The following is a 27,821-nucleotide window of genomic DNA, read 5'->3' on the forward strand; positions in this document are numbered from 1 at the left end:
ATGCATGACAGGTAGTTTTAGTGGCCTTTACTGTTATTTGTCATTGGTAGAGAGTTGTTTTTCTGATGAAAAATGTAAAATTCTGACTGCATGTCAACTGGTTCGGCTATTTCTTGACTTCAATCAATTACTCTAGAGGAAATGATTATTGTTATTGCCATTAATATTAATTTGATGTTTGGTGTCCCATAAGCATTTATATTATTGTTTAAGGCACACTTTCAGAAAAATACACCTTGAGGAATAAAAAATGACTTTCAGTTGAGTTTTTCAGAGAAAACACTGCATTGCACATAGTGATTTTACTTTAGGTTAACTCTGCATAGGAAAATCTCTAGAGAAGGAGAGGGAGTTCCAGATTCATCCTCAGTGAAACCCTTTCAAGAGCAGATGATACTAGACTGAAGATAGTCGAAAAATGACCACCCTGAAGACATGAGACAAAGGGTTCATCACCAATATTCAGGTTGATGCATCTAATAGCTGATACCATTTTTTATACCATCTATTTCTGGAACAGACGTTTGAGTGCCTACTCTGTGCCAGGCCTTTGTTAAATCGAGGGCATCAGGGAGAGCAAGGCACTGTCTCAGGAGGGTTATAACATGGCTGTCTCGTTGTGAGACGAGAGGGCCAAGTGTAGGAGATGGCATTCGGAAGGTTTCACAGAGGAGGCCGCCTTTGTGTTCAGTTTGTGTCACAAGGTAGCAGAGTGACAGTGATTATTTCTGGCAAGGCCAATGCACAGAGTTGTGATATGCCTGGTGTTATGTGGAATGGAGGGTGGGAAGGGGGAAGGATAGAACAGGTGTGTGTGTGTGTGTGTGTGTGTGTGTGTGTGTGTAAAGCAGTGATGGAGGAGAGCAGGAATGGCCAAAAATGAGCCTGAAAAGTTGGAGCTGAACTGTTCAGGGCCTTGTGCGCCAGCATGAGAAGTATGGATCTTTTTCTCTAGCTTCAAATATGGAAGGAGGTGTTAGGTAGAAAATGCCTTGGGCTAAATGTTGGTGGCAGTGTGGAAAGCAGAACAGGCGAACGATTTGTAGGTGATGGTCTGGGGAGAAGGGCTTCCCTGGTGGCTCAGATGGTAAAGAGTCTGCCTGCAGTGCGGGAGACTGGGGTTTGATCCCTGGGTAGGGAAGATCCCCTGGAGAAGGAAAGGGCACCCCACTCCAGTATTCATGCCTGGAAAATCCCATGGACGGAGGAGCCTGGTAGGTTATACAGCTCATGCAGTAGCAAAAGTCGGACATGACTGAGCAACTTCATTCACTCTGGAGAGAAATGACAGGTAAACACAGAAGCATCATCACTGCTGTCTGAAATCACAGGTGTGAGACAGCAGAGTCAGTCAGCATCCCGTGGAGTGGGGCCTGGGAATCTCCAATTAGCCAGCTGCACCGCTGCTTTGCTTTTCCCCAGAAGCCGCACGGCCTCTCTGTCACTCTCCTCTTTTTATGGGGCAAGTGCAGGAGTGGCCTTAGGGCTCTCGAGAGCAGCCTGAGTTTGTGGTGGTTGTTCAGTCGCTAGGCCATGTCTGACTCTTTGTGACCCCATGGATTGCAGCACACCAGGCTTCCCTGTCCTTCCCTCCCAGGGTTTGCTCAGACTCATGTCCATTGCATCGGTGATGCCATCCAACCATCTCATCCTCTGTCTCCCCCTTCTTCTCCTGCCCTCAGTCTTTCCCAGCATCAGGGTTTCTTCCAATAAGTCTGTTCTTTGCATGTGGCCAAAGTATTGGAGTGTCAGCTTCAGAATAAGTCCTTCCAAAGAAAATTCAGGGTTGATTTCCTTTAGGATTGACTGGATTGATCTCCTTGCGGTCCAAAGGACTCTCTTGTCTTCTCCAGCACCACAGTTTAAAAGCATCAATTCTTCAGCGCTCAGCCTTCTTCATGGTCCAACTCTCACATCCATACATGACTACAGGAAAAACTACAGCTCTGACTATATGGACGTTTGTTGGCAAAGTGATATCTCTGGTCTTTAATGTGCTTTCTAGGTTTTTCACAGATTTTCTTCCAAGGAGCAAATTTCTTAATTTCACGGTTGCAGTCACCATCCGCAGTGATTTTGGAGCCCAAGAAAATAAAATCTATCACTGTTTCCACGTTTTCCCCGTCAATTTGCTATGAAGTGATGGGACTGGGTGCCATGATCTTAGTTTTTTAAATGTTGAGTTTTAAGCCAGCTTTTCCACTCCTCTTCTCCTGTGAGCACACCAAAACTGCAACTAGATGCAACATCCATCAACAGGAGGACGCTGGAACCCACCAAAAAAGATACTCCATGTCCAAGGACATAGGAGAAGCAGCAATGAGATGGTAGGAGGGTGCAATCACATTAAAATCGCCCGCCAGGTGGGCAACCAGCAAACGGGAAGTACAATAATACCAAAGAATTTCTCACACTGTTGCAAATGTTCTAGGCCCCGCATCAGACTTCCCAGCCTGAGGATCTGGCAAAGGGACTGGGAGTCCCCGGGGAATCTGACTTTGAAGGACAGTGGGATTTGATTGCAGAACTTCCACAGGACATGGGGAAACAGAGACTCGTGGAGGGCACAGACGAAACCTTGTGTGCACCAGGAGCCAGGGGAAGGGAGGCTGAGCCAGACCTGCCTGCGAGTGCTTGAGGGTCTCCTGCGAAGGCTGGGGTCGGCGGTGGTCTGCTGTGCGGACAGGGGCACCGGCAGCAGCAGCAGACCTGGGAGGCTTGTGTTGGCATAAGTCCTCTTTAGCTCTGCCATAGAGCCTGTAGACTCCAGGACTGGTTTGCCTTTCCAGGAAAGGGTCGCCTCAAGCCAAACAACTAACAGGGAGGGAGCCCAGGCCCACCCATCAGCAAACTGGATTAAAGGTTTACTGAGCATGACCCTGCCCACTAGAGCAAGACCATTTTCCCCACAGCCAGTCCCTCTCATCAGGAATCTTGCACAGCCTCCTAGCCTGATTTTAGATATCAGCTATTTGCAGGGTGGTTTGGAAAGCCCAGCTCCTCTGGGCTTTGGCACTGTGGGAAATTGTAGCTCCTCTTTTGTGGAAAAGGAAACCATAGGACCTGTCAGAAGTATAATAGAATTCAGGTGCAGCCCTTCTTACTGCTCAAAGGGGGAGGTGGGGGACAGGCCCAGTGGGCCCAGGATCATGCAGTTTAGAAGGAGCTCCTGGGGCTTTTTGCTAGAGAGTCCTGCTTATCTCTATCAGTGATGGCTTGAGTCAGGGCAGAGGATTAGCAAATAGAGGATAGGACATGGAGGTGAAAAATTTAAAAGATAAAGCTGACAGGAATTGGTGGCTGATGAGAAATGAGGTAAAATAAGGGAGAATGCATAATCTAGGGTAACTGTGATTGGGGGAAACTAGTCACCTGAGCCATGATGAAGTCCATGAGAAGACATACTTGGAGAGAGGAGAGGGAACCAAAGGAAATTAGTTCAGAGGTGTTTGAAGCAATTGCAGGAGGGCATATCTATTTTCTAACTTGTGTCTGCTGAACTGAGAACTCACTGTGATACATCTCCATTACAATGAACACGTAGGTCCCACGGAGTGTGCAGCACTTCTATAATAGTGCTTTGTGATTGCTTTGAAGCCTGCTATCTACTCTTGAGAATATAAGGTAGGTCTCTGCAGCAACATAATTTAATTTTTAAAATAAATATGCTAGAATTTTTAGAACTGATGTATCACACAAATAGCAGAACTGCCTTTATAGAAAAGATATCACACATTATGTGAAAGGCCATAGCTGGGGCAATTTAATATGTTAATATGTTCATTAAGGGCAGCTTCAATACTTGGAAGTGGCCAGAATCACTGGAAGAAATTTCTGAATCATATGTTAAATTTCTGATTAACCTGAGTGATACCATAGGCTTCCCTGGTGGCTCAGAGGTTAAAGCATCTGCCTCCAAGGCAGGAGACCTGTGTTTGATCCCTGGGTCGGGAAGATCCTCTGGAGAAGGAAATGGCAATCCACTCCAGTATTCTTGCCTGGAGAATCCCATGGACGGAGAAGCCTAGTAGGTTACAGTCCACGGGGTCGCAGAGTTGGACACGACTGAGCGACTTCACCTTACCTTGGTGATACCATGGACTTATAATATGGTAAATATTTCTGCATGCCTTATAAATTCCTTCTGAAGGCAATTAAAAAAATAATGCGAACAACAGCAGCTTCATTAGGGAAGGAGTGTACCCTTTCATGTTGACCTTGTGTGTACCCTTCACGTTGAACTTACATATTCAAAGATTCATTTAAATTTATGAATTACTCTTTCAGCATAGGTAAAAATGTGCTTTTCAAACTAGGTTATACACTCCTTGAACCGAAGCGACATACTTTTATTGCTTCTGTTTCATGCTTCTTCTCTATCTCCACAGTTTCTAGAACAGTTTGTAAAGATGGTACATGCTCCAACGCTCACGTATTTACCCTGTCATCTACCAGCAGCAAAGATAACCAAGGCCATTGACACTTTCTTAAACCTCAGAGGTCTGGACCGTGTAAGATCACAAATAATCCTATGTAGCGACTTAGCAGCAGCAGCAGCAGCTGTGTTTCAGACTTCTTTTAGAAAAAAGACAGCATCTTACCTTAACAAATTAGTTGTTTCCAGGTAATAAGACTTGTAGGGAAGACAGAATTGGAGAAGGATGTCATTGGCATTGTGGCCCTGTATCTCTCTGCCTGGCCCAGAATTCATGCCCAAACTCACTTTTCACTAACCGCTGAGATACCACTATTGCTCCCAAACTTTCTAAGACCTGCTGACTCATTCTAATCTGATGCTGACCAATGGTAAAAGGCTGTGTGTTTCATTATCAGTCCCCCCAGCCTCCATTTAGTTTTCATTTAAAATTAATGTGGACATAGTGGCCACAAGAGAATGTCAGGAATTCTATTACTATTAGCCATGGACATAAATACAATCGTATATCCCAAGGAGGGGCAAGTAATAATTGGTTGGAAAAAAAGTGCTCCTTCAATTTATTATGCAATGAAATGTCTATGGATTCTAGGAGCATTTTGCTATTGGTTAGAGATGTTTTGCTTTTTAAAAAGTGCACACGGTGCTGAAAGAAAATTCTATGTTAACAATTCCAGTATCTCACATAAAATGTATTAAATTTTAAACATGTTGGTGCCATCTTAGAAAATGCCTTTTAATTAAAATCATAATTTAGTTATGTTCAACTTAATTGCAAATATCATTGCCCATAATAGCAAGTGGTGTTTTTTGGTAAGTAATCATATTATGCCTGCCTTTTCTTAATGTTACTACTGATGAATTATATTTCAGATGTTTTACTCTATACAGTTAAATTAACATTTTATTATGTAGTACATATATCTGTGTTTATGTCTGTACACACACACACACACACACACACACACACACACACAGAGATACACAGGCAAAACCCATTTCTTTCTAGGCACCCAAATTCAATATGGACTATATTTTTGGATAGTAAGACACTGCCAGACCTGAGGTGTCAAACCAGTTCTTTCTGGATCTTGGGCTTTGATAATATACAAACTTGATGCTCTCAAACTGGGGAAAAGGGGGAAGGATTAGGAGAAGAGTTGAGCAGGGGAATACAAAAGGAGGCATAGATAAGGAAGAACATTTGAGGCATGGTGCTGAGTGTTTGATTGAACAGGAAACTAAGATATCTTGACTTTGGAAATGAAAGTCAGAGACTCACAGGCCTTCCAGTTCCTCCTCCTTACCACCAGCCTTGAGAAAGTTACTTTAGTTTATATCTCAGGGAAATAATAACTAAATAAAAACTAAATAAATGTTTATATTTCAAAGTTACCTGATTCTTCAATAAAGTGTCCAAGGAATTTCTTTTTGTTACACTAAGTGGAGAAAACGTGTTATTGAAAAAAAAAAACACAACAAAACTGTAACATTAAGCCTAACGAGAACATTTCACACGGTGTTTACACAAACATGGATGTTGTCTACAATGCTGAATGCTGTATGTCTACCGTTATTTTAAGACCAAAACACCACGCCAGCTTGTACTTTCTGGTCCCCCCTCTTCGCAACTGCAGCCAAGGAGGGCTTTCAGTCAAGCATGTGCTCCCTCTAGTGGCATGTCAAGAAATAGCATGCCGTTACGGAAACAATAGAGGAGGTTTTTTTAGTTTAGATTTTCTGTTTCCACGACTCATTAATTTATAGAAAGGGGAAGAAGATCTGATTTTTAGTTGAAAAGAAGTTTCTAATTTTAAAATATCTCTATCATCTTGTGCTATAAATAAAACCACATCCAACTTGCAATAATTTTATTAATTTCAAAAAATTGACCAAGCTTTGTATTTTCTTAATGATTCAAGTTATCTATTTTCCGTGTCCTGATAGTTACATATGATGTGTTCATGATATACAGAGTAAATGAAATAGACACAATCCAATTTAATAAATGAGTAGCTCTAATTTTTAAACATGTATTTCAAATGATACATGTATATTAGCTACTTTATAACTATTTGTCAGCACTGCATCAATCATGGAATCATTTCTAATGCATCTTAGAAACAAGCTTTGCATCAGGTTATTAGATGCTTTGGCATGGGAACTACAAATTAAGAAAGTATTTTGTTGTCTTAAAAGCCTAGCCATGGCAGAGACTAAATTTATTTTCCTATTTGTTTCAGTGGGTCAGGGACCTTCCTTAAATCATCTTTCATAGCTATCTCCTTTTCACCCTCAGAAACTTTAAAAAATCTTTTGCCAGAAGTAAAATATGGAGAAAAAAACATGAAAGAAGCAAAAATTATATTTCTATTTTATAATTTTAGTAAGCATCACTTTCTTTATATCTTTTACGTGTATAATCCTGAACAAAATGATGATCCAAGCCTTAAAGAACTTGTGATTTATTCATTCATTCATCAAATACTTATTTAATGCCTACTATGTGCAGTTGGTATTCAGAAGGCTGGACTACAATGGTAAACAAGACAGTCCCTGCCCTCATGAAGTGTTCCTTCTAGTTGGCAGTGGAGGGGAAATGCCAACTAATTAGAAAAGACGCACTTTTATAGGAAAGGTATCTACTTATTTGTTATGTTAACTCTGGTTTTTACAAGACTAAGCAAATAGTTGAAATCAGGGAAGACATTTTGATTTTCTATGCTGAATAATGATGGATTGGAGTAGAAATGAGGATTGCTTTCTTACGCTGGAATTTGAGAGAAATCTGGAAGCAGAATTTTATTCTGAGGTTATCTAGGTTGGGACAGTGAGGTCATCAGAGTGACAGCTGGATTCTCCCATCAACAGTGATAAACTCAGCAGCTTGGCTACAGGGGTTTGGCTTTTTTCTCTTAGTAGCAATGTGGCTTTGGGCAAATCACTTAGCCTCTTTGTGCTTCAGGTTCCTCCTTAGCAAGCAAGCAAGAGAGAGTTAGTTGCTCAGTCGTGTCCAGCTCTTTACGACGCCATGGACTGTAACCTGCCAGGCTCCTCTGTCCAAGGGATTCTCCAGGCAAGAATCCTGGAATGGGTTGCCGTTTCCTTCTCTGGGGGATCTTTCCAACCCAGGGATCAAACCAGGGTCTCCGGCCTTGCAGGCAGACTCTTTACTGTGTGAGCCACCAGGGAAGCCCTCTTTAATAAAATGGAAATTAAAGATAGTATCTACCTCCTGGTGGTGTTATTTGGATTAGATGAGTTAGACGAGTTAATGCATGAAAAGTGCTTAGAACACTGCCTGGCACTAAGTTGGAATGTAAATACATGTTATTGCCATTAAAATTCAAACCTAAGCCTTTGGAGAGCTTGTACCATGATCCTAGCTTAGTGTCATGGCTTAATGATGGGAATCTGAACCTATCAATATGATCATTGCTGACTGGGATGGCAGGAAGAAGATATTGGCTTTTGTTCTTTGCTCTTTGAAATTTGTGCTGTAACTTCAGCACTTTGCTGTGTTTATTTTGGTAATTTAGGTTGCAAAAAATGAGGGTTGGATACTTTAATGAAGCTGCTATTGGGTGGGAGGGTTGCCCAGAAGACGGGGTAGAATCCTAAGCGTCAAGCACTTTACTCCACATACAGCCCACCGTCTTTCCCCGCAGGTGCCTTTGTCATAACGAGTCTTCAGAATTTTCAGATTTTATTTAAATGTTTAAGTTTGTATCCCAGTTTTCTCTTCTGGAAAGTAGCAGTCATAATTTTTCTCTACCTCATTCGAATGTTATGATGACTATATTTATTTCCTTGTTAGAATGCTAGACATTAGAGAATCTGAACTGGAAAGGACTTTTAAGACACTTATTTTGTAATTGATGGAATTGGAGACAAGCAGAGTAAGTTGCTCATCAAAGGTAACCAAACTAGATCTGAGCATAGCTAGTTCTGAAATTGGATCTTTGGGCAGCTTTGAAATCTTGTTCAGAAGTCACATTGCTTTCTTTAAAATGTCCTGTATCAATCAGATTTTGATCCTGGATCTCAGTGATTTACTCATGTGACATGTTGCTTGGTCACGCTCGGTTAGATTCTGTCCCAGATAGAAAGCCTAGGTTTATTTCCATATAGCTTTCATTCTGGGACTTAGGTCAAAGGAGTAGCCACTGTCCCAGGTATGGCACTCTCCTGGTGGAGAGCAGAAGATTGAAGGGGCAAGGTGGGAGGAGACCTACTCTTCAGAGTCTTTACAGCTTTCGCTGGGATGTGCCATATGTTGTTTGCCCCCACTCCATAGCAAGTCACACACCCACATCCTAAGTCAAAGGGATGGGGAAGGATGCTGCACCTATTAGAAGCCAAGAAAGAATGATTGATTCACTGGTCTCGTGTCTCACGTAATTGTGGTATGTGTGCATGCTCAGTTGCTTAGTCATATCCAACTCGTTGCGACTCTATGGACTATCGCCCACCAGGGCTCCTCTGTCCCTGGAATTTTCCAGGCAAGAATACTGAAGTGGGTTGTCATTTCCTTCTCCAGGGGATCATCCTGACCCAGGGATTGAACCCATGTCTCTTACATCTCCTGCACTGGCAGGCGAGTTCTTTACCACTAGCGCTTCCAATTAAATGCTATCAAAGGGCTCAAAAGCCAGTAGGAGAGGTCCAGTGTAAATACACAGGAGCAACACTGTGGAATGAGTTCAATAGCAGAAGTCTACTAACAGTGGGATATGAAGGACCAAGTGAGTCACTCTGCTTGCTCAGGTCTGGAGGCTTAACCGAGGAGGAGAGCCTGAGCTGGACCTTGAAAAATGAACTTGTCTCTAATATGTAAATAGAACAATATTCTAGTTGGAGTAAATAGTTCGTGCAAATGCACAGAAACAGGAAACATCATGGTGTCTTCCAGAAACTACCAGTAAGTGTTTAAACCTTGAGGGTAGGGTGCAGAAGAGAATTCTGTTACGGTATATGACCATTAAGCAATGCGGCACACTTGAAGAGCTTTAAAAAGGAGAATCATAAATACAGATCTGGGTTTTAGAAGGTGACTCTGGTGACTGTGGAAGATGGACAGAGATGTTGGAGACAGGGAAAGCAGTGGCCCAGAAGAGAGAAACTGAGGGGACATGCCGTAGGGTGATGGTGATGGGGAGTACAAATAGATGGGATATAATGCTCAGTTGGAGATGAGAAATCAGGAAGGCAGAGGAGTCAGGGGGTGATCCTTGAATCTCTAGCTTTGCTGTCTGGGTTTCAGGATGGCAATGCTATTCGCTGAGAGAGAATATTCAAGTGGGGAGGAAACTGGGGAATAAGATCATGGGATTTAAAGTTGTGACTTGGTACATCTGAGGTGCCCGCAAGGGTCTGGAAGGTGCATTGGAGAGAGAGTGGGGAGTCATCGCACTTTTAGTCCAGTCAGCTGAAGCTGCGTCTCTGCAGCGTTACCAAGGATAGCTGTGAGAGCTGAGGTGGTGGTCCAGGTCAGAACCAACATAGAAGGAGAAGATGTAGGCAGAGACGACTGAGAACTGGTAAGAATAAGACAAGTGAAATCACAGCATTAGATGGAAGAATGTTCATCCTGTGTTTCCCTTAAAAGGTGTCAGTTGCAGAAATAGACTTCTCTGTAGCATTATCCTCATCTCAGGATTAAATAGTACCCATAAGCCTACTTGCTCCCAGAGCTGTGAGCAGTGACTTGTGAGAGTAGCCTAAAAATACTCGCTGTTTGGCAATAGAAGGAGACAGTTGGTGGAGGGATTAAGTGTGTGGTGTGGGATTCAGCATTACGTTGCCTGGTTTCGACTCACAGAATGAATATTTACCTGCTTTGTATCCAGGGGAAATTTACTTAATCTCCCATTACTTTGTTTTCTCCTCTGTAAAACAATGAAGAAATATCCACATCCCTTAGGGTTGGTATGAGAATTAAATAAAATACGACATAAAAAGGCGCTTGGCACAGTGCTTGCTTAAGGCAGGTGCTCAACAAAAATCCAACTGGTTTTATGTTTGTGTGTAAAGAGTACTACCTTTTGCACAGGAAGATGAAGGTGTTGACCTCCCTTGCATTGAAACATGTACTTTGAACTCTTTTTCCGGGGATAGTGATGAATCATGGTGAGTATCCGTGGTTGTTCACCTGATTCATACCTGAACTAGTAAGAAGCATTAGGAAGATGGCTGGCCAGCCTTCCAAAAGCAGCCTATGACTAGGAGATGGTTTGTCTTTATGTAACATGTTTACTTGAACATGACCAGAGCTGTGTTTGCCACCAGCTATGACAAATGAAGCCAAATCTAAACAGACTTGTATACACTTCACCTAATACTTGTCTGAAATAAACAGCAGGAACACATCTTATATCAAGGGTCCTCATTGGGTATGGAGAATGAGAGCTCTCTGCTTTTGGAAATGCAAAGGAATAACGAGCAAATGACCAAAAGTTGTCTTGCATATGTGAAAACAATGAAAAATGGAAGGAGACAGTATTCTGCTATGAAAATCAATTAGTTAATACATGAGAAGGTCCTTTGTATTTTCCCAAGGAGGTAAACATTCATTTCAAAGTATTTCAGTTATCCTTCATTACATTTCTCCATGACTTTCATCATTCTGTTCGATATGTCTGCTACTTACTGAGATGGGGTGCAAGGAAGGAGAAGAGGGATTCAGGGCTTGAGTTCTCCATCACAGAGAAGGCTTCCTGAGAGTTTGGGGGTGAGTTTGGTAGGGAAGTTAAAGGTGGTATTCTAAAAGTCCTCAAACATTCTTCTAAGAAATCAGTCAATAATTTCTTGAAAAAAAGCGAAACAAAACAGGAAACAGGAAATAAATTGTTAAAGGTTTCTACTATTTCTACTGTCATTAACAGGACACCCTAGATGACTAGACTTGGATTCCAGCCCTGCAAACTACTAGCAGTTTATTTTGAAATTCGAGGTTCATCAGTAAAAGAGGGATTTAGACTCAGTCATACGTAAAATTTCTTGCCATTCACACATCATGTTTTCCTTTTTTTGATAGACTAGTAGAATTTGCAAAAACTATCTAGACTAATATTGCTTTTTCCAAGAAATCCCTTATAATTTTAACTTTCTAAGTGGAGCATTAAACCTCCCAGAAACCCCAGAGAACCAGGCTGTTCCAGTGTGGAGCAATTCATTTAATTAGAAATTCTTTCTTATGTTTGGCAGATATGCCATTTTATTTGATTATATATCATTTCATTTGATTATATATCATTTCATTTGTGAATGTGTTTACTTCTACGAAAGCTTTCAAGTTGGCTTACATTGCTGAAACAGAGCTAAACATAAAAAAATAAGCAAACATTTAAAAAAAGACCCATAAAATACAACTAAACATTAAAAAAGACAAATCAATGAAAAAGAACAGAGAAATAGATCTTGCTGAGCCTCTAATGGGAGATAATTATCACAATTTAGAAATCAGTTTAGCTTGGGGTTCTCTTGCAGTTAAGGCAGAAATGGAACCATATTGTGCTTCTCACTGGGTTATGTGAGAAGAGATGCATTATGATTTTAAGTGTCAAGTTCAAAGAGAAATGAGTTCATAGAGGTCTTTATATAAAGAATATCAAGTATCTTAATAGCCAGTCTTGAATAATGTGTGTGGACATTGTCTCAGGTGGTTAATTATGTTGCCTCTCTATAAAGTGGGAAGCATTATGTATATGCTTTTATTTTAAATTCACTATACTTTTATTACAGTTGGTTTGAAAAAACAGAATAAGTAAAATATTCACAAATCTGCCAATCTAGCACAACTATTATCCTATTGGCAAATTCAATCATCTTAGCCCTCATGCAATTACGGTTTTCACAAGGAACCTCAGCTGGGTTTCTTCAGCAGGAAAGGACCCCGGGACGTAGCAGCAGCCAAATGTATCCTCATGTCTGCAATTATACTCTTAATTTTTTACCCCACTTATTACACTGAACACATTATATATTTTTCTTGTTACTATATAATTTTTATGATTTTATTTTTAATTCTCAATTTTAAGATTTGCTGCAATTTACCAGTCATTTCATGCTATAAAAATGTTGCATAAATATCCTTACACTTATTGCTTTCCCTGTTTTGGATGAGGAACAGTGTTTAGTTTCCCATACAATGCTTTCACTGAGTTTCAAGTTGGAAATTGGCTCACCTTAGTGGACAGTCTAATAACCAGCCCTTTGCAATATGTAGATGTATTTAGTCTTAAGAATGTTGACGGTGATATTGCTTATTATGTTTTCTGTGTTTTTCTTTATGAGGACTCATGCGAGAAATTTCTCTCATTTCAGTACCAGAAATCATGTGTTTTTTTGAATCAGAATTTATTAATATTTTCTTCAGGGAATCAGGTAACTGAATGATTTTCCCTCATGGCTGTGAGCTGTCAAAAATGCAGAGAGCCAAATCTTTGGTGCATATCTAGCAAACATGAATGGAATGGAAATCTAAAGAATACCTTACATACAGTATACCAGCCTTTTTCTGGAGTCATCATCCTTTTCTTTCCTTTTTGCCCTATTTCCTTCATCCACTTCCCTTAAATTTTATTCTATTTTGATGATTTATGCAAGCTTTTGGAGCTTTCTGGAACAAAGCAGAGATATAACTAAATAAATACATGTAAATACTTGAATTATTTCCTTAGGGTAAGTTTTGAAAAGTAGTGGCTTTCATGTCACATTAAATCTTAACCCGGTGAAAATTTTCCGTAGGAAACTGAGATAATATAATCCATGGATGTAAATTCCTGGTGATTTATTGCCGATGTAATACTAAGTGAGAAGTTAGAGTCCTGAGAGGAATAAAGAGTCAAATTGTTTCCCAGAGACTTTCTGTGCAATGTCAGTTCAGTTCAATTCAGTTCAGTCGCCCAGTCATGTCTGACTCAAACTTTTACTTACAAGTTTGAGCTTACTCAAACTCATGTCCATCGAGTCAGTGATGCCATCCAACCATCTCGTCCTCTGTCATCACCTTCTCCTCCCACCTTCAATCTTTCCTGGCATCAGGGTCTTTTCCAATGAGTCATTTCTTCGCATCCGGTGGCCTAAGTATTAGAGTTTCAGCTTCAGCATCATGTCTCTAGCTCTGTGCAATATCAGAGGCTGCGAATGCTCTTTTCATGTAAAACTGTGGTAGATGATTTTAAATTAAATTATGACAAAACATTGATTGCTATAATTATGTATTAATTAAAGTGATGCTCATCTTCATACGATATCATAGGTATAAACAACAAAATTGATTATTTTGTTCTGAAAATTTAAGAGCTAGCTTTGACGGGGGATTGGCCTGCCTTTGTAAGGAATTAGACCATATAGGTCTTGAAAATAAGACCAGTGGTTTTCTCAAAAATATTCTAAGTATTTGGACAGCCATGTGATTCAGGCTCATGGATTTCTATGCTATATAATATGGAAGAGGCAGTTGATTTTTGCCTTAAGTATAATTGTTTAGATTATCTTTGACTAGAAAGTATGTCCACGGGTTTTCTGGACCAGTAACAATGCTGGAAGACCTCAGGACTTGAGAGCTATCAGATGTATCCTCAAATAGCTTTTCTCAAAAAATTCTTAGTTCAGTTCAGTTCAGTTGCTCAGTCGTGTCCGACTCTTTGCGACCCCATGAATCGCAGCACACCAGGCCTCCCTGTCCATCACCATCTCCTGGAATTCACTCAGACTCACGTCCATCTAGTCCGTGATGCCATCCAGCCATCTCATCCTCTGTCGTCCCCTTCTCCTCCTGCCCCCAATCCCTCCCAGCATCAGAGTCTTTTCCAATGAGTCAACTCTTTGCATGAGGTGGCCAAAGTACTGGAGTTTCAGCTTTAGCATCATTCCTTCCAAAGAAATCCCAGGGCTGATCTCCTTCAGAATGGACTGGTTGGATCTCCTTGCAGTCCAAGGGACTCTCAAGAGTCTTCTCCAACACCACAGTTCAAAAGCATCAATTCTTCGGCACTCAGCCTTCTTCACAGTCCAGCTCTCACATCCATACATGACCACAGGAAAAACCATAGCCTTGACTAGAATCCTTAACTGGAGTATAATTGGTTTACAATGTTGTTTTGGCTTCTGCCGTAAAACAGCGGGACTCAACCATAAGTATACATATGCCCCGTCCCTCTTGAACCTCCCTCCCATGCTCCACCCTTCAAGTAGCTTGTTTTAGTAAGTTGTTTGAGTCACCTAATGTAGATATTCTCTTAAAGAGTCTTCACTTAACCCAACAGTTTAGTAGTCAGACTTACTGACTGATGTTCATAGCGCACTGGATATGCCTTGCAGGGAGACAGGTGACCTTAGGTCACTTGACCACATGCAGTTTTATGCATGAAAAGAGTCAAATCCATTTGTTCTCTTTGGTTTTGGTGGATTTTTTTTTTCACCAAAAAAGAACATTTCTTCTACATGATGCCACTTTAATATTTTTAGATAGTTGTATCAATACTTTGTTCTTTCAAAACTACTCGTCCTGGAGCTCTACTCTGTTTGCTGTAGAACAAAATACAGTGCAAAACGGATGTTTGTTTTGGATTCTGTTTTAATGGGAGCATCCCTGATAGCTCAGTTGGTAAAGAATCCGCCTGAAATGTAGGAGACCCCAGTTTGATTCCTGGGTCTGGAAGATCTGGGGGAGAAGGGATAGGCTACCCACTCCAGTATTCTTGGGCTTTCCTGTGGCTCAGCTGGTAAAGAATCTGCCTGCAATGCGGGAGGACCTGGGTTCGATCCCTGGGTTGGGAAGATCCCCTGGAGAAGGGAAAGGCTACCTAGGCCAGAATACTGGCCTGGAGACCTCCATGGACTGTATAGCCCATGGGGTCGCAAAGAGTCGGACGTGACTGAGCAACTTACACTTTCACTACTTTCACTTCTGTTTTAATGGGGGATTCAGTATAATGACTCAAATATTATTTACTTACTGGTGTAGAACTATCTTGACATAATTTCTGAAGCAATGGCATAGTAGGTGTTATAATGAGTGTAATAGTTTTGAAAGGTACAAACCAACCTACTAAAGAGAAACCAAATGAACAGGGGTTTACATGTGTAGAAGTTCTCTCACATGAATTTATAGCAGTTTCTTTACTTAATATGTTTGGTAGCCACTATGGTCTGTAGTCATTATTGTGCAAAGAGTGGAAAATTTTACTTTGGAAGTGGCTCTCTTTTGTTGACAATGCTATTTGATAATACTGATATTCTAATATAGTACTCACACATTGGACGTTTGGAAATATCTATCATCCTTTGTGAATAATGACACTCAAACTACCCCTGTGGGAGTATATAGATAAGATCATTATTTTCATTTTCTAGATAAGGAAACTGAAATGAAATTCTTTGCCGAGGGTCAAAGAACAAATCACTGGCAGAATAAGATTAGAGGAGTGAGTTCTTGATTTTCAATCATTTGCTCAATCATCTAAGTCACATTGTTTTACTCAGTATGAGAGCAGATTATTATCAGTCAGTAGGAATAAGGCTATGCTCAGATGATGCCAGAAGACCAGCTGAAAAATGAAAATCTGCTCACTCAACCATTTGTTTATCTGCAAAATGCCAAACTGCTCATTATACTGATATTTTTCACTAAGCCTAATAAGTTGTCTTCATGTCTTGCAGACACAGCCTCTAACTTAATGTTTATACTGCACTCTAAAGTTAATTTCTGGAGGCTTTGTCTTTTAAAAACTTAATTTTGGAATATCAGAATTATTTAATATGTTCTGAATATGTTAGTCATGGTAAATTGAGGAAAAAAACTCTTTGAAAGTGTTTTTTGATGAAATATCACTCCTTTGTGCAGTGGTAAACAAACACCTTTTCTAACATGCGAGACTAAAATAAGATCTCATCATTAGGAGAAAACTGGGCTTCCATAACTGCCACCAACTCCTTGTAAATGCATTTGGGCCTGGCATATGGGACTGAAATCATAAGACTGCATCTATATCACATGGATTTCTGCACAATCAGTTACCTTGGTTGTGAAGGTGACCAAAAAAAAAATATAATCAGGTGACCAGTGTTACGATCTTTATAGAAGGACGTGGGCAGAAATAGCTGAATTCTTTCAAAGTTCAATAAGCCTTTATTGTACTTTGCATACATGCTTACCTGCATCGTGCAATATATCCTAATTCTTGGACATGTTCTGGTAGATTAATCAGTTGACAGGTGAAACATTTTCCCCTGGGTCAAACAGTATACATGCAAGTCAAGATGCAAGCTTGGGATGTCTGGCCTTCTAGTAGCTCAGTTCATTCAATTGTGCTTCTCCTGGGTTTGTTGATGGATGATTCCATTGTATATAGCTAGCCTTGTATGTTTTGCAGTTAAACTACTAAAATACTTTAACTAGTCTGAACTCATAGTAATTCACAATAAGTATGGCATAAGCATTATCATTCACTTATAGCCTGTAGAATGTAGAATAGGTTTGGTTCAATAAGAAAGATCATGGTGAACTAGAACAGGAATAGAAAATTCACTTTTCCTTGGTTCTGAGATCTTCTGAATTCAATCTTTATTAGGATTGGACCATTTACAAATGTGTGGACCCATTACTAACAAATTAAAACCACTTTAAGAAAACAACATGAATTTTGGATTTGATTACTCAGGACTATAACATTAAAAGTGCTTTCATCCTAACCCAGTGTATTGAATTTACCTTAGGTGGCTTCTGTGATCTAATTTTAAAATATATATATGCGTATGTGTATGTATATATATATGTATGTGTGTGTATATATATATATATCTTTTAGTCTTGCCTAGACTGAAAGCTTGAATGAGCTATACATAAATCATCTGTGATGTTGATCAGAGATGAAGTACATATCCTGTGTTATTGCAAAACTTAAAAAATTAGATATAAACATGAATGATTGTCTTTTAATGGTATTTATACACTGGGGTTAGGTTTGTTTTCCTCTATTTAAAAATAAAATTCTGGGGAAGTCTTGACTTCAAAGTATTGACATTTGTAAAATTTGTTGCTGTTGTTGTTTAGTTACTAAGGTGTGTCCGACACTTTGCCACCCCACAGACTGCAGCATGCCAGGCTTCCCTGTCCTTCACTATCTCCGGGAATTTGCTCAAATTCATGTCTGTTGAATCAGTAATGCTAACTATTTAATTTTGCAGCAGAAGCATACATTTTATTTCAAATCTAAAAGTTAGTGACATCGTTCAATCAACCAGCAAATATTTGTATTAGTTGTTACTCTGTGTCAGGCTCTAAGTAGGTATTAGTTCATGACACAGAGACCCTGTAATTCACAGAGCCAGCTCTACTGAGATAAATCCACCATCACAATTAACCTGGGTGATGTGAGAGAAAGGAGCTAGAAGGGTACATGCAAAGGGTGATGGGAGGAGACTGGTTCTGAGGATTTAAATTGAGGCCCGAAGAAGATCTGGCTTTTAGACTATTCATGGGAAAACCATTCAAGGGGTATTTAAGGTAAGGTGAGAATGACTTTTTCTTTTGGTAACGTGTAGTTTTCACAATTTGTATTTTTCTGAAAGGACTACAAAAAGAAATGAGAATTCAGAAAGAGAAAGCAACAGTTATTAGAAATGTTGGAACATTAAGGTAGAAACGTTTGGAAATTTTGAAATTTTTTAAAGCCTGCTTTTTTATTTTAATGTTGAAGAAATGGAGGTTCAGTGACATTGCCGTGTTTTGGTCACATACTAGTTAGAAAATATTGGTTCTTACCGTTGAGAGTTTAAATTTTAAACTATAAATAGTTGGTAAACATTTACTTAGGTTTTCTCTATAATCAATAGCAATTGCCAAAGCCATATCAATCATTGGGATTTGCATCCCTTGTTGAGAAAATCACGAGTATTTTGACCCTTCAGTCATCTGTTGACTTTAGTCTCTGGCTTAGAAGTCACTAGGCCTTTTGTGATGCATTAAAAGATAATTCTTAAGTTTAATTTCCATGTAGTCCATTTTAGTTTGGAGCCAGATATGGTCCATCTTGATTAAAAAATAATTTTTTAATTGGAAAAGATGGTGATGCTTCCTATCACTTCCAGTTAGAGACATATTGCTTTGCTAGACACTTCAGTTATAATTTATGTACTTTTCTTTTTGATAAATGGCAACTGGAATTTTCAGGCCAATATTTATATAAATTGCAGGTATAATTTATAGTGTAGCTACCTACTTCTAATATTTATTATTGCTTTGTGGAGAAATACATTGAGGCTAATATTGTTTACATCTCTCTTTTTTTTTTTTTAGCTTTTTAATCCATATACAGAAATCTGTATAAGCGTAGTTTTATATCCTAATAAAACCCCTCTATTTGGTGATGATTATTTAAGGCAATTAACATTGCCTCAAGAGTTATAGTCAAAGGGAATGGTAACTTGACAGATCAGAGTACAAGAATGTGTTCTAGACACTTAAAAAATTATGATTTAAGAACCTTATGTTATTTTTGGAAGAGCTAAATGTTTGCCTGCCCTCTGCATTTAATATAAAGAACTGAAAGTAAAATATTTTCATGTATGCAGATTATATGATTTTTTCAGTTTTATTGAGGTTTAATTGACAAAAAGATATTTAAGTGTACAACATGATGATTTGAAATACATATACATCATGAAAGGATTCCCTCTCCCTACATCGAGTTAATTAAAATATCTGTCACCTCATATATTTCTCTCTCTTTTTGGTGAGAACATGTGACAATTACTGTCAGCAAATTTCACCTATGTAATATAGTGTTATCCCCTACCATGTTATATACCAGATGTTTAGACCTTATTCATCTTACGGCTGAAATTTTATTCCCTTTTATCAGTTCCTCTCTATTCCTATTCCTCCCATCCCACCCCCAGGCAGCCATTTGTCTATTTCTATAAGTTCATTTTTTAAAAATTCCACATATAAATGATGCTATGCAGTGTTTGTCTTCCTGTGTCTTATTTTACTTAGCACAGTGGCCTCCAGTTTCATTCATTGTTGCAAATGACAGGATTTCCTTTTTTTAATTTTTAAAGGCTAAATAATGTTTTTCTCTGTCTCTCCTTCCTTCCCTTCCTATGTCTATATCTATATATCTATACATAGATTTTGTTTCCTGAGAGCACTTTTATTTCAGTGTCCATGTAATATAATTTAATGGGAGAAAATTGTCCTTTGTCTCTGTACCAGAAAGAACTGTTTCTAAATATCTTTTGTGATTTTATCTTATGAACACTGTGATTTCTGAAACCATTTCCTTCTTTACATTGCTAAAATAATAATACAGTCACTTTTATAGCTTGTTTTAAACAAGTATACTAGGGCTCAAAGCATAGTTTTTTTTAGTGTTAACCGTACTCTTTTATTTTTATATTTCCTTTAAAATATGATTTTCCCATTCTTTTTTCCTTTTTATTCTGCTATATGCTTTTGTAAGCCTCCTGAAGCCTTTTCTGAAAGAAAAGTTGAGAAATAAATAGAATTTGTTAAAATTTTATTCCATGCATGGAACTATCATCATAAAAAAAATAAAATCTCTTTTGCTTTGGCAAGTTTATTAAAAGGACTTATTCTGGGTTCCAGTTTTAGATGAAGGGGTTGTGAAACACTACAGAATCAGAAGACTGGATGAAGGGGGCTTTTTCCTCACCCGGAGAAGAACCTTTTCAACATTGAATGAATTCGTGAGTCACTACACCAAGACAAGTGATGGCCTGTGTGTCAAGCTGGGAAAACCATGCTTAAAGGTGAAATGCTTTCAAGCTGTGTTCCTTACTGTTGAAGTTACTTTTTTCCTTCAGATATTGGAGTTTTTTGTCATATATGCTAGCTCAGGAAAAAAAAAAAAAAGGTCATTGAATACCTAAGGCATGGATAGGCAAACGATGGCCTATGAGCCAATACTACCCCACACTTATTAATATTTTTATGAAAGTGTAAAGTGTTGCTCAGTCGTGCCTATCTCTTTGTGACCCCATGTACTGCGCCCACCAGGCTTCTTTGTCCATGGGATTTTTCCAGGCAAGGATACTGGAGTGGGTTGCCATTTTCTCCTCCAGGGGCTCTTCCCGACCCAGTGATCGAACCCTGATCTCCTTCTCTTCAGGCAGATTCTTTACTGACTGAGCTACCAGGGAAGCCCCAGTATTTTTATAAATAAATTTTATTGGAACGTAGACACACTCATTCATTTATAGTCTTTGTCTTTTTGCTATAATAGCAGAGTTTGGTAGTTGAAACAGAGACTATATGGCTCACTAAATCTAAAATATTTATGATCTCATCCTTTTCAGAAGAAGTTTGCCAAGTCCTGACCTTAAGCAGTCACTGAACACAGAAAATATTCATTCTTTGCACTAAGACACTAATCTAATATCCCGATACTGGAGCATTTAATGATATGGCTGGAAGAGAAAAAAGTGCTGGAATAGAATTCTTACTTAGATGATCTGTATTCAGGAATATTAACATGAAATGACCAGGTTCATTATCCAGTTGTCTGCATATAATTGGTATCATTTAACTGTTCAACAGTTTATTTGGCCTGGTGTTTGGTGGAATGAGATAACATTTATAGAATTTTTATCTACCTCTGTCATTAAATTCCATCGTTTGCATGTTTTACCTAAATGTGTTTAAAGTTAGTGGTCAGTCACCTTAACTGTGCAAACCCGCAGCTCCTCATCAGAGTTTAGGGCTCATGTACCTACTCATGTACCTCCTCATCAGAGTTTAGGTCAATGGTATAGCCAGTCCTGTGGTTTATAACTGGATGACTGCTTAAAACTTCCTGATGATGCCTGATTGGAATTCTATAGACACGTCGAAGCAGAAGAATTCTGATCATTATGTAGGGAATTTGTTGAGTTAAATCCTGCCAACTGAATATGCAATTTTGGTAGAAGTATATACATCTTAGGGTATCACCAGTGGCTCAGTGGTAAAGAATCCACCTGCCAATGCAGGAGACGTGGGTTCAATCCCTAGGTTGGGAAGATCCCCTGGAGGAATCCACTCCAGTATTCTTGCCTAGAAAATCCCATGGACAGAGAATCTTGGTGGGCTGCAATCCATGGTATCGCGAAGAATCAGACATGACTGAGCAACTGAGCATGCATGCATATACATCTTAGATGGTACAGAAATGACCTCACAAGAATAGCTAAGCTTATGATAAGAAATAGCTCACCTGATACCAAGACATGACTTAAAAATACCTAGTTTAACTCACAATGTTGAATTCAGATAGGGAAAAGATTTACAAAACATAGGTGACCTTCTGTGCACTCAAGATGCCGATGACTTAGTGTAGGAAATAAGATAAATGTCTAATGACAGATGACAAGCTAGATTGTGAAGTATAGAGCAGAAGCCATGCCTGTTTTGTTTATACACTGAAGCCTAGTTGGTGCTTGAAAAATATTTATTTATTAAGTAAATGAATGAACAAATAAGTAAATAAAATTGAAAAAAGATGAAATTAATTATGAGAAATTTGATGATACATATGGTAGATGCTATGGGTCAGAGAGTTGGGGAAATAACTGTGGATGAGATGGAACTTCATTTGACCTTGACCCTTGATTTAGGTAGGATACAGAGAGAATGCACACCAGATAAGTGGGAGGGGGACATTATAAGTGGGCTTGGGATGGGATCAATGGACAGCAAGGTGCCTGATGTAGCAGGATTTGGGAGGAGAGCACCTGGGTGAGGTAATAGCACAGATTCTACCACTATTGCTTTTCATTTTAAAGTAACTGGGTCAACCACTTGTAAAAGAATGAAACTAGATCACTTGCTAACACCATACACAAAAATAAACTCAAAATGGATTAAAGATCTAAATGTAAGACCAGAAACTATAAAACTCCTACAGGAGAACATAGGCAAAACACTCTCCAACATAAATCACAGCAGGATCCTCTATGACCCACCTTCCAGAATATTGGAAATAAAAGCAAAAATAAATGGGACCTAATTAAACTTACAAGCTTCTGCACAACAAAGGAAACTATAAGCAAGGTGAAAAAAGACAACCTTCAGAATGGGAGAAAATAATAGCAAATGAAGCAACTGACAAACAACTAATCTCAAAAATATACAAGCAACTCCTGCAGCTCAATTCCAGAAAAATAATCGACCCAATCAAAAAATGGGCCAAAGAACTAAACAGACATTTCTCCAAATAAGACATACAGATGGCTAACAAACACATGAAGAGATGCCCAACATCACTCATTATCAGAGAAATGCAAATCAAAACCACAATGAGGTACCATTTCACACCAATCAGAATGGCTGCTATCTAAAAGTCTACAAGCAATAAATGCTGGAGAGGGTGTGGAGAAAAGGAATCCTCTTAGACTGTTGGTGGGAATGCAAACTAGTACAGTCACTATGGAGAACAGTGTGGAGATTCCTTAAAAAACTGGAAATAGAACTGCCTTATGACCCAGCAATCCCACTGCTGGGCATACGCACCAAGGAAACCAGAAATGAAAGAGACACGTGTACCCCAATGTTCATCGCAGCACTGTTTATAATAGCCAGGACATGGAAGCAACCTAGATGTCCACCAGCAGATGAATGGATAAGAAAGCTGTGGTACATATACACAATGGAGTATTACTCAGCCATTAAAAAGAATACATGTGAATCCGTTCTAATGAGGTGGATGAAACTGGAGCCGATTATCCAGAGTGAAGTAAGCCAGAAAGAAAAACACCAATATAGTATACTAATGCATATATATGGAATTTAGAAAGATGGTAACGATAATCCTGTATGTGAGATAGCAAAAGAGACACAGATGTATAGAACAGTCTTTTGGACTCTGTGGGAGAGGGAGAGGGTGGGATGATTTGGCAGAATGGCACTGAAACATATATAATATCATATATGAAATGAATTACCAGTCCAGGTTTGATGCAGGATACAGGATGCTTGGGGCTGGTGCACTGGGATAACCCAGAGGGATGGTATGAGGAGGGAGAAGGGAGGGGGGTTCAGGATGGGAAACACGTGTATATCTGTGGTGGATTCATGTTGATGTATGGCAAAACCAATACAATATTGTAAAGTAATTAACCTCCAATTAAAATAAATAAATTTATATTTAAAAAATAAATAAAAATACATTGATTAAGAAAAAAATAAAGTAATTGGGATAAAATTTACAATATTTTGTTTTTAAAAGTGATGTCTCTAAAAGTACTTAGATTATTTTCAACCAAAAAATGTTAAATATAACTTTTTTCTTACCAGTATTCTAATTATTCTGTGAAACAGATAGAAGTCCCAGCTCCCTTTGATTTGTCATATAAAACTGTGGACCAGTGGGAGATTGACCGCAGCTCCATACAACTTTTGAAGCGATTAGGATCTGGTCAGTTTGGTGAAGTGTGGGAAGGCCTGTGGAACAATACCACTCCGGTAGCAGTAAAAACATTAAAGCCAGGTATGAGAACCAGAATGGCATACATTGATTTTTATAACCTACTTGCCATTATAAATGTTCAAGAGGTCATGGGACAGCTGGTTTGGACACCAAGCAAATGTTTTGCTAGGTGACCACAGTACTCGATCCCAGTACCTGAGATTTTCATAATTACTGCAGATGTGTGGTTTTGAATCCTAATCCTGTTGAAAACTGAGACTAACCTTTGCTGTCCAATCTGATCATCTTTTTTTCCAAAAAAGAAACAGCTAGCTATCCATCCTAACATTGCTCTCTAAGGAAGGCCTTTCACAGGTCAAAAGAGAAGAAAAAAATTAGATTTCTTATATTAAAAAAAAGCTCCACGATAGTTTTCTCTCCAACAGGAATAATTATTATTGATTTACAGTGTAATAGCAGCAAACAGCTTGGGTGATTGCTTAAATGTCCTCACTTCACTGGGGCCATTAATCAATCTTCTCAGCTATTTATTGCTTAGCAGACTACCATGCAATAAAGACGAGCCCGAAATCAACTCCCACAGTAGCTCTGACGGGCAAAAATTAATATTTAATGTTGCATTACTAGCTGAGTTGAGATTGGGTCTCTCTTGCTGTGCAGCTGGTCAAGCTTCCCCTGCAGAGGCTCCTGATGTACTGTGGTTCCAGCTCTAGTGGCTGGTCTGATTTGGCAATGATTTAAGCTTCCTTGGTGGCTCAGACAGTAATGAATCTGCCTGCCATGCAGGAAACCTGGTTTTGATCACTGGGTTGGGAAGATCCCCTGGAGAAGGGAATGGCAACCCGCCCCAATATTCTTGCCTGGATAATTCCATGGATGGAGAAGCCTGGCAGGCTGTAGTCCATGGGGCCACAAACAGTTAGACACAACTGAGCAACTAAAACATACACATACATAAGTGGCCCGTATTCCGTGAATCTGATGACCACCCAAACATCAACATAAAAACGTACTGTAGATAAATTGTCTGAATGAAGATCATAATTGATGCTCTCACTGGAAACTTCATGAATCAGATTATTTGGGGGTGGGGGCATGATCCCACTATATATGTAATTGACCATAGGCCAAACTAATTATAACAACCCTAAATGGTCCCTTACTATGGTGTGGGTGCCTCTTTTATTCTTAGCTGCATTTTGCCACAGTCTTAAATTAAGTCTTTATTCAAGACTTTAATCCTATTTGATTATGTAGAGCAAACCAGTGGTAGAAACTGAAATGAGGGAGCTCAGTAAAAATTGATGGAGGAGAAAATAAGCCAATTCCCCATATTCTTCCTCTGTAAGTCCTTAGTCAGTGAAGAGATATTCATAGTTGATCTGTTTGGTTTTCCTAAGAATATGATTGCTAATAATAGTACAAATATGGTCAACACTCATTGAACACATATGTGCCAGACAATACTATTACCCTGACATTGATTCTATGATGTTGGTAGAATTATTAGCCATGTTTTAGAGATGAAGAAACTGAAGTTCAGAGATGTTTGGTAATTTGTTCAAGATCACCAAGTGAGGTAGGGCTTGATTGAGCCTGGGTAGTGAACTTCTAGAGTCTTAAATGGCATACCAAAGGATAGATTGCCTCTGTGAAATAGCCTGCAGGGCACAAGTAACTCTTTCTAACCAAATATTAATGAACAAGTCAGAGTGTTAGCTTGGAGTGTCAAAGCTTATCCATTCTTGAGGTTCAAATATTAGCTGTGAAATCTTCAAAATGAGAGAATAAGGAACAAAATGGACTCTCTGAGCATCAGTGAAAATGTTTGCACTATCTATAGGGAATACTGCGAGGTGAAATGACAGTATTCCTTCAATTACATCAGCGACCCTGAAACATCATATTGTATAAGAAATAAAAGATTTTAAAATGACTAATGAAATGTAAACTTCAAGTAGCCTTCTTTCTCTTAAATTCTATGTGATTGTAACTACTTGGCACTTTGCATGGTGAGTCAGAGTTGAGCCAATATAAGTGCAATTTAACTTAGATGAGTCTTCAAAATAGGCTCCAATGTCTCTCTTATCAAGCTACTAAAACTCCAACTGTGGAGGTATTAATGCATGAGAAAATGTGGAATGCCAGTTTCAAGTGGTGAAAAAAACATTAATTTGGGGGAGGGGCCCATGAATGTTTTCTGCTTGGCCTATACTATATGTCCCTACAGAATTAAAGACACAAACAGGGTAGAATGTCATTGCTTTCTAGGATGGTTATCCAGCTCTTCCCACAGTGGGCACCAAGGACAGGGCAATGATTAGTCTTTGGATCCTGGACAGAAAACCTTGCTGCAGTAATTAAGCATTCAGTGTCTTCCAGTGTTCATGTTAATAGAATGTCTTCTCTTTGTGTTCCTAAGATGCCTGCCTTGTTTTATCAATTAGACTGTCAGTCTCTCCTTTTTCCTTCATTTTTCATATGGACCTGAAGCAAACTGTCTTCACCTACAGGTTGTAATACATAAGCTGCACAACCCTGATGCACCAACACACCAGTTATTAGGTTGCCCTGGTTGAACTGATTCTCTTCCTTGATAAATCCGAAGATTTGTGACACCAATGCTCTTACTTTACTGAGAGGCAGGAAGCAATCTCGGTGATTCCCACCAGGCTGCTCTGAGGACAGGAATGCCTCAATAACATAAAGTGATTTTCCCCTCTTCTTGTTTCAGGTTCAATGGATCCAAATGACTTCCTGAGGGAGGCACAGATAATGAAGAACCTAAGACATCCAAAGCTTATCCAGCTTTATGCTGTTTGCACTTTAGAAGATCCAATTTATATTATTACAGAGTTGATGAGACATGGAAGTCTGCAAGAATATCTCCAAAGTAAGCTGAAGACTTAATAAAAGGAAAAAAAAAGAGGAATTTAGTTTAGCGAATCCTATAAATGTCAATTTAGCAAGCCTTCTATAACCCAAAGGATATTTACTATGGCATATCTGTGACAATGAATGTCTTAACATTGAATTGCTCAACTACTCTTTAATAGGCTGTATGCTGTGTACTCAAAGGGAGGAAAAATATTTATGTAGCGGAAGAACAAATTGTTCACCATAGACATATCAGAGTACTTAAATGTAATGTGAAAAATCGAAGAATAGATGTTTTGCTAGATGCTTTGTTTCCTACAGTAAGTAACTGAACAATATCAGTCATGGGCCAGTATTTTCCATGGCCCAGAATTAGGAGACATAGAATATTTTGGGGGGAAAGGAGGGAAAGTTACCCTCATTTTTGTCTTTGCCAGTTTTTGACAACACTGTGCTTGTTGGCATTTAAAATACTCCCAACTGCTAGAAAACATTAGAATATTCAGGCTAAAAAGCAGACATATACCATTACCTGATTTGTACATCTGCTTCCTGTAGTCTGAGAAGACTTAAGGGCGCTGTAGAATTTTGATGTTTATTACAAATGAATAATTTAATAAACAACAATCTTATAAGCATTAAAATGAGATGTTCAAAGAAACGGAGATCAAGCACTGAGAGGACAATTCATGCTTAAAGAAGAGGCGTTTTCTCTACTCTCTTGGCATGCCCGAGTGGGGCTGATACAACGTACAAGGTAAAGGGAGGTGAGAATAACAGAACAAAGATATCAGAAAGACAGGAGAGTTTTCTCATTTCAGGGTGATTGCTGAAGCTGGTGATATTAAATTGCAAAACTAGGTAAGAACAAAGAGCATAAGACCTGCTAACTGTTGTTAAAAACAAAAAATATACCTAGCTCCCTTGCATAAATATATCATATTTAACAGTATTGTGTTACCCACCATAGGGAGAATAACCTCAGCACTGATTCTTTTTGCCTTATCCCCAAGGACAAAAGTATAGGAGTCATCTCAGGTCATCTCCAACAAAAATGTTTTGTCAAATAATAAGCC

The 27,821-nt window shown here is 39.0% G+C and overlaps 1 protein-coding gene across 1 annotated transcript in view; it reads left to right on the forward strand.

The window, feature by feature from the left end:
* The window catches only part of FRK (fyn related Src family tyrosine kinase), a 97,290-nt gene that overhangs the window by 60,345 nt on the left and 9,124 nt on the right, over nt 1-27,821 (forward strand). Inside the window, exons 3-5 of the mRNA XM_068985296.1 lie at nt 20,052-20,215; nt 23,760-23,928; nt 26,603-26,761. Coding sequence (XP_068841397.1) covers nt 20,052-20,215; nt 23,760-23,928; nt 26,603-26,761 — 492 coding nt within the window. The remainder of the gene's footprint in view (nt 1-20,051; nt 20,216-23,759; nt 23,929-26,602; nt 26,762-27,821) is intronic.

The sequence above is a fragment of the Capricornis sumatraensis genome, chromosome 13 (genome assembly GCF_032405125.1).
Source record: "Capricornis sumatraensis isolate serow.1 chromosome 13, serow.2, whole genome shotgun sequence".
Classification (NCBI taxonomy): Eukaryota; Metazoa; Chordata; class Mammalia; order Artiodactyla; family Bovidae; genus Capricornis; species Capricornis sumatraensis.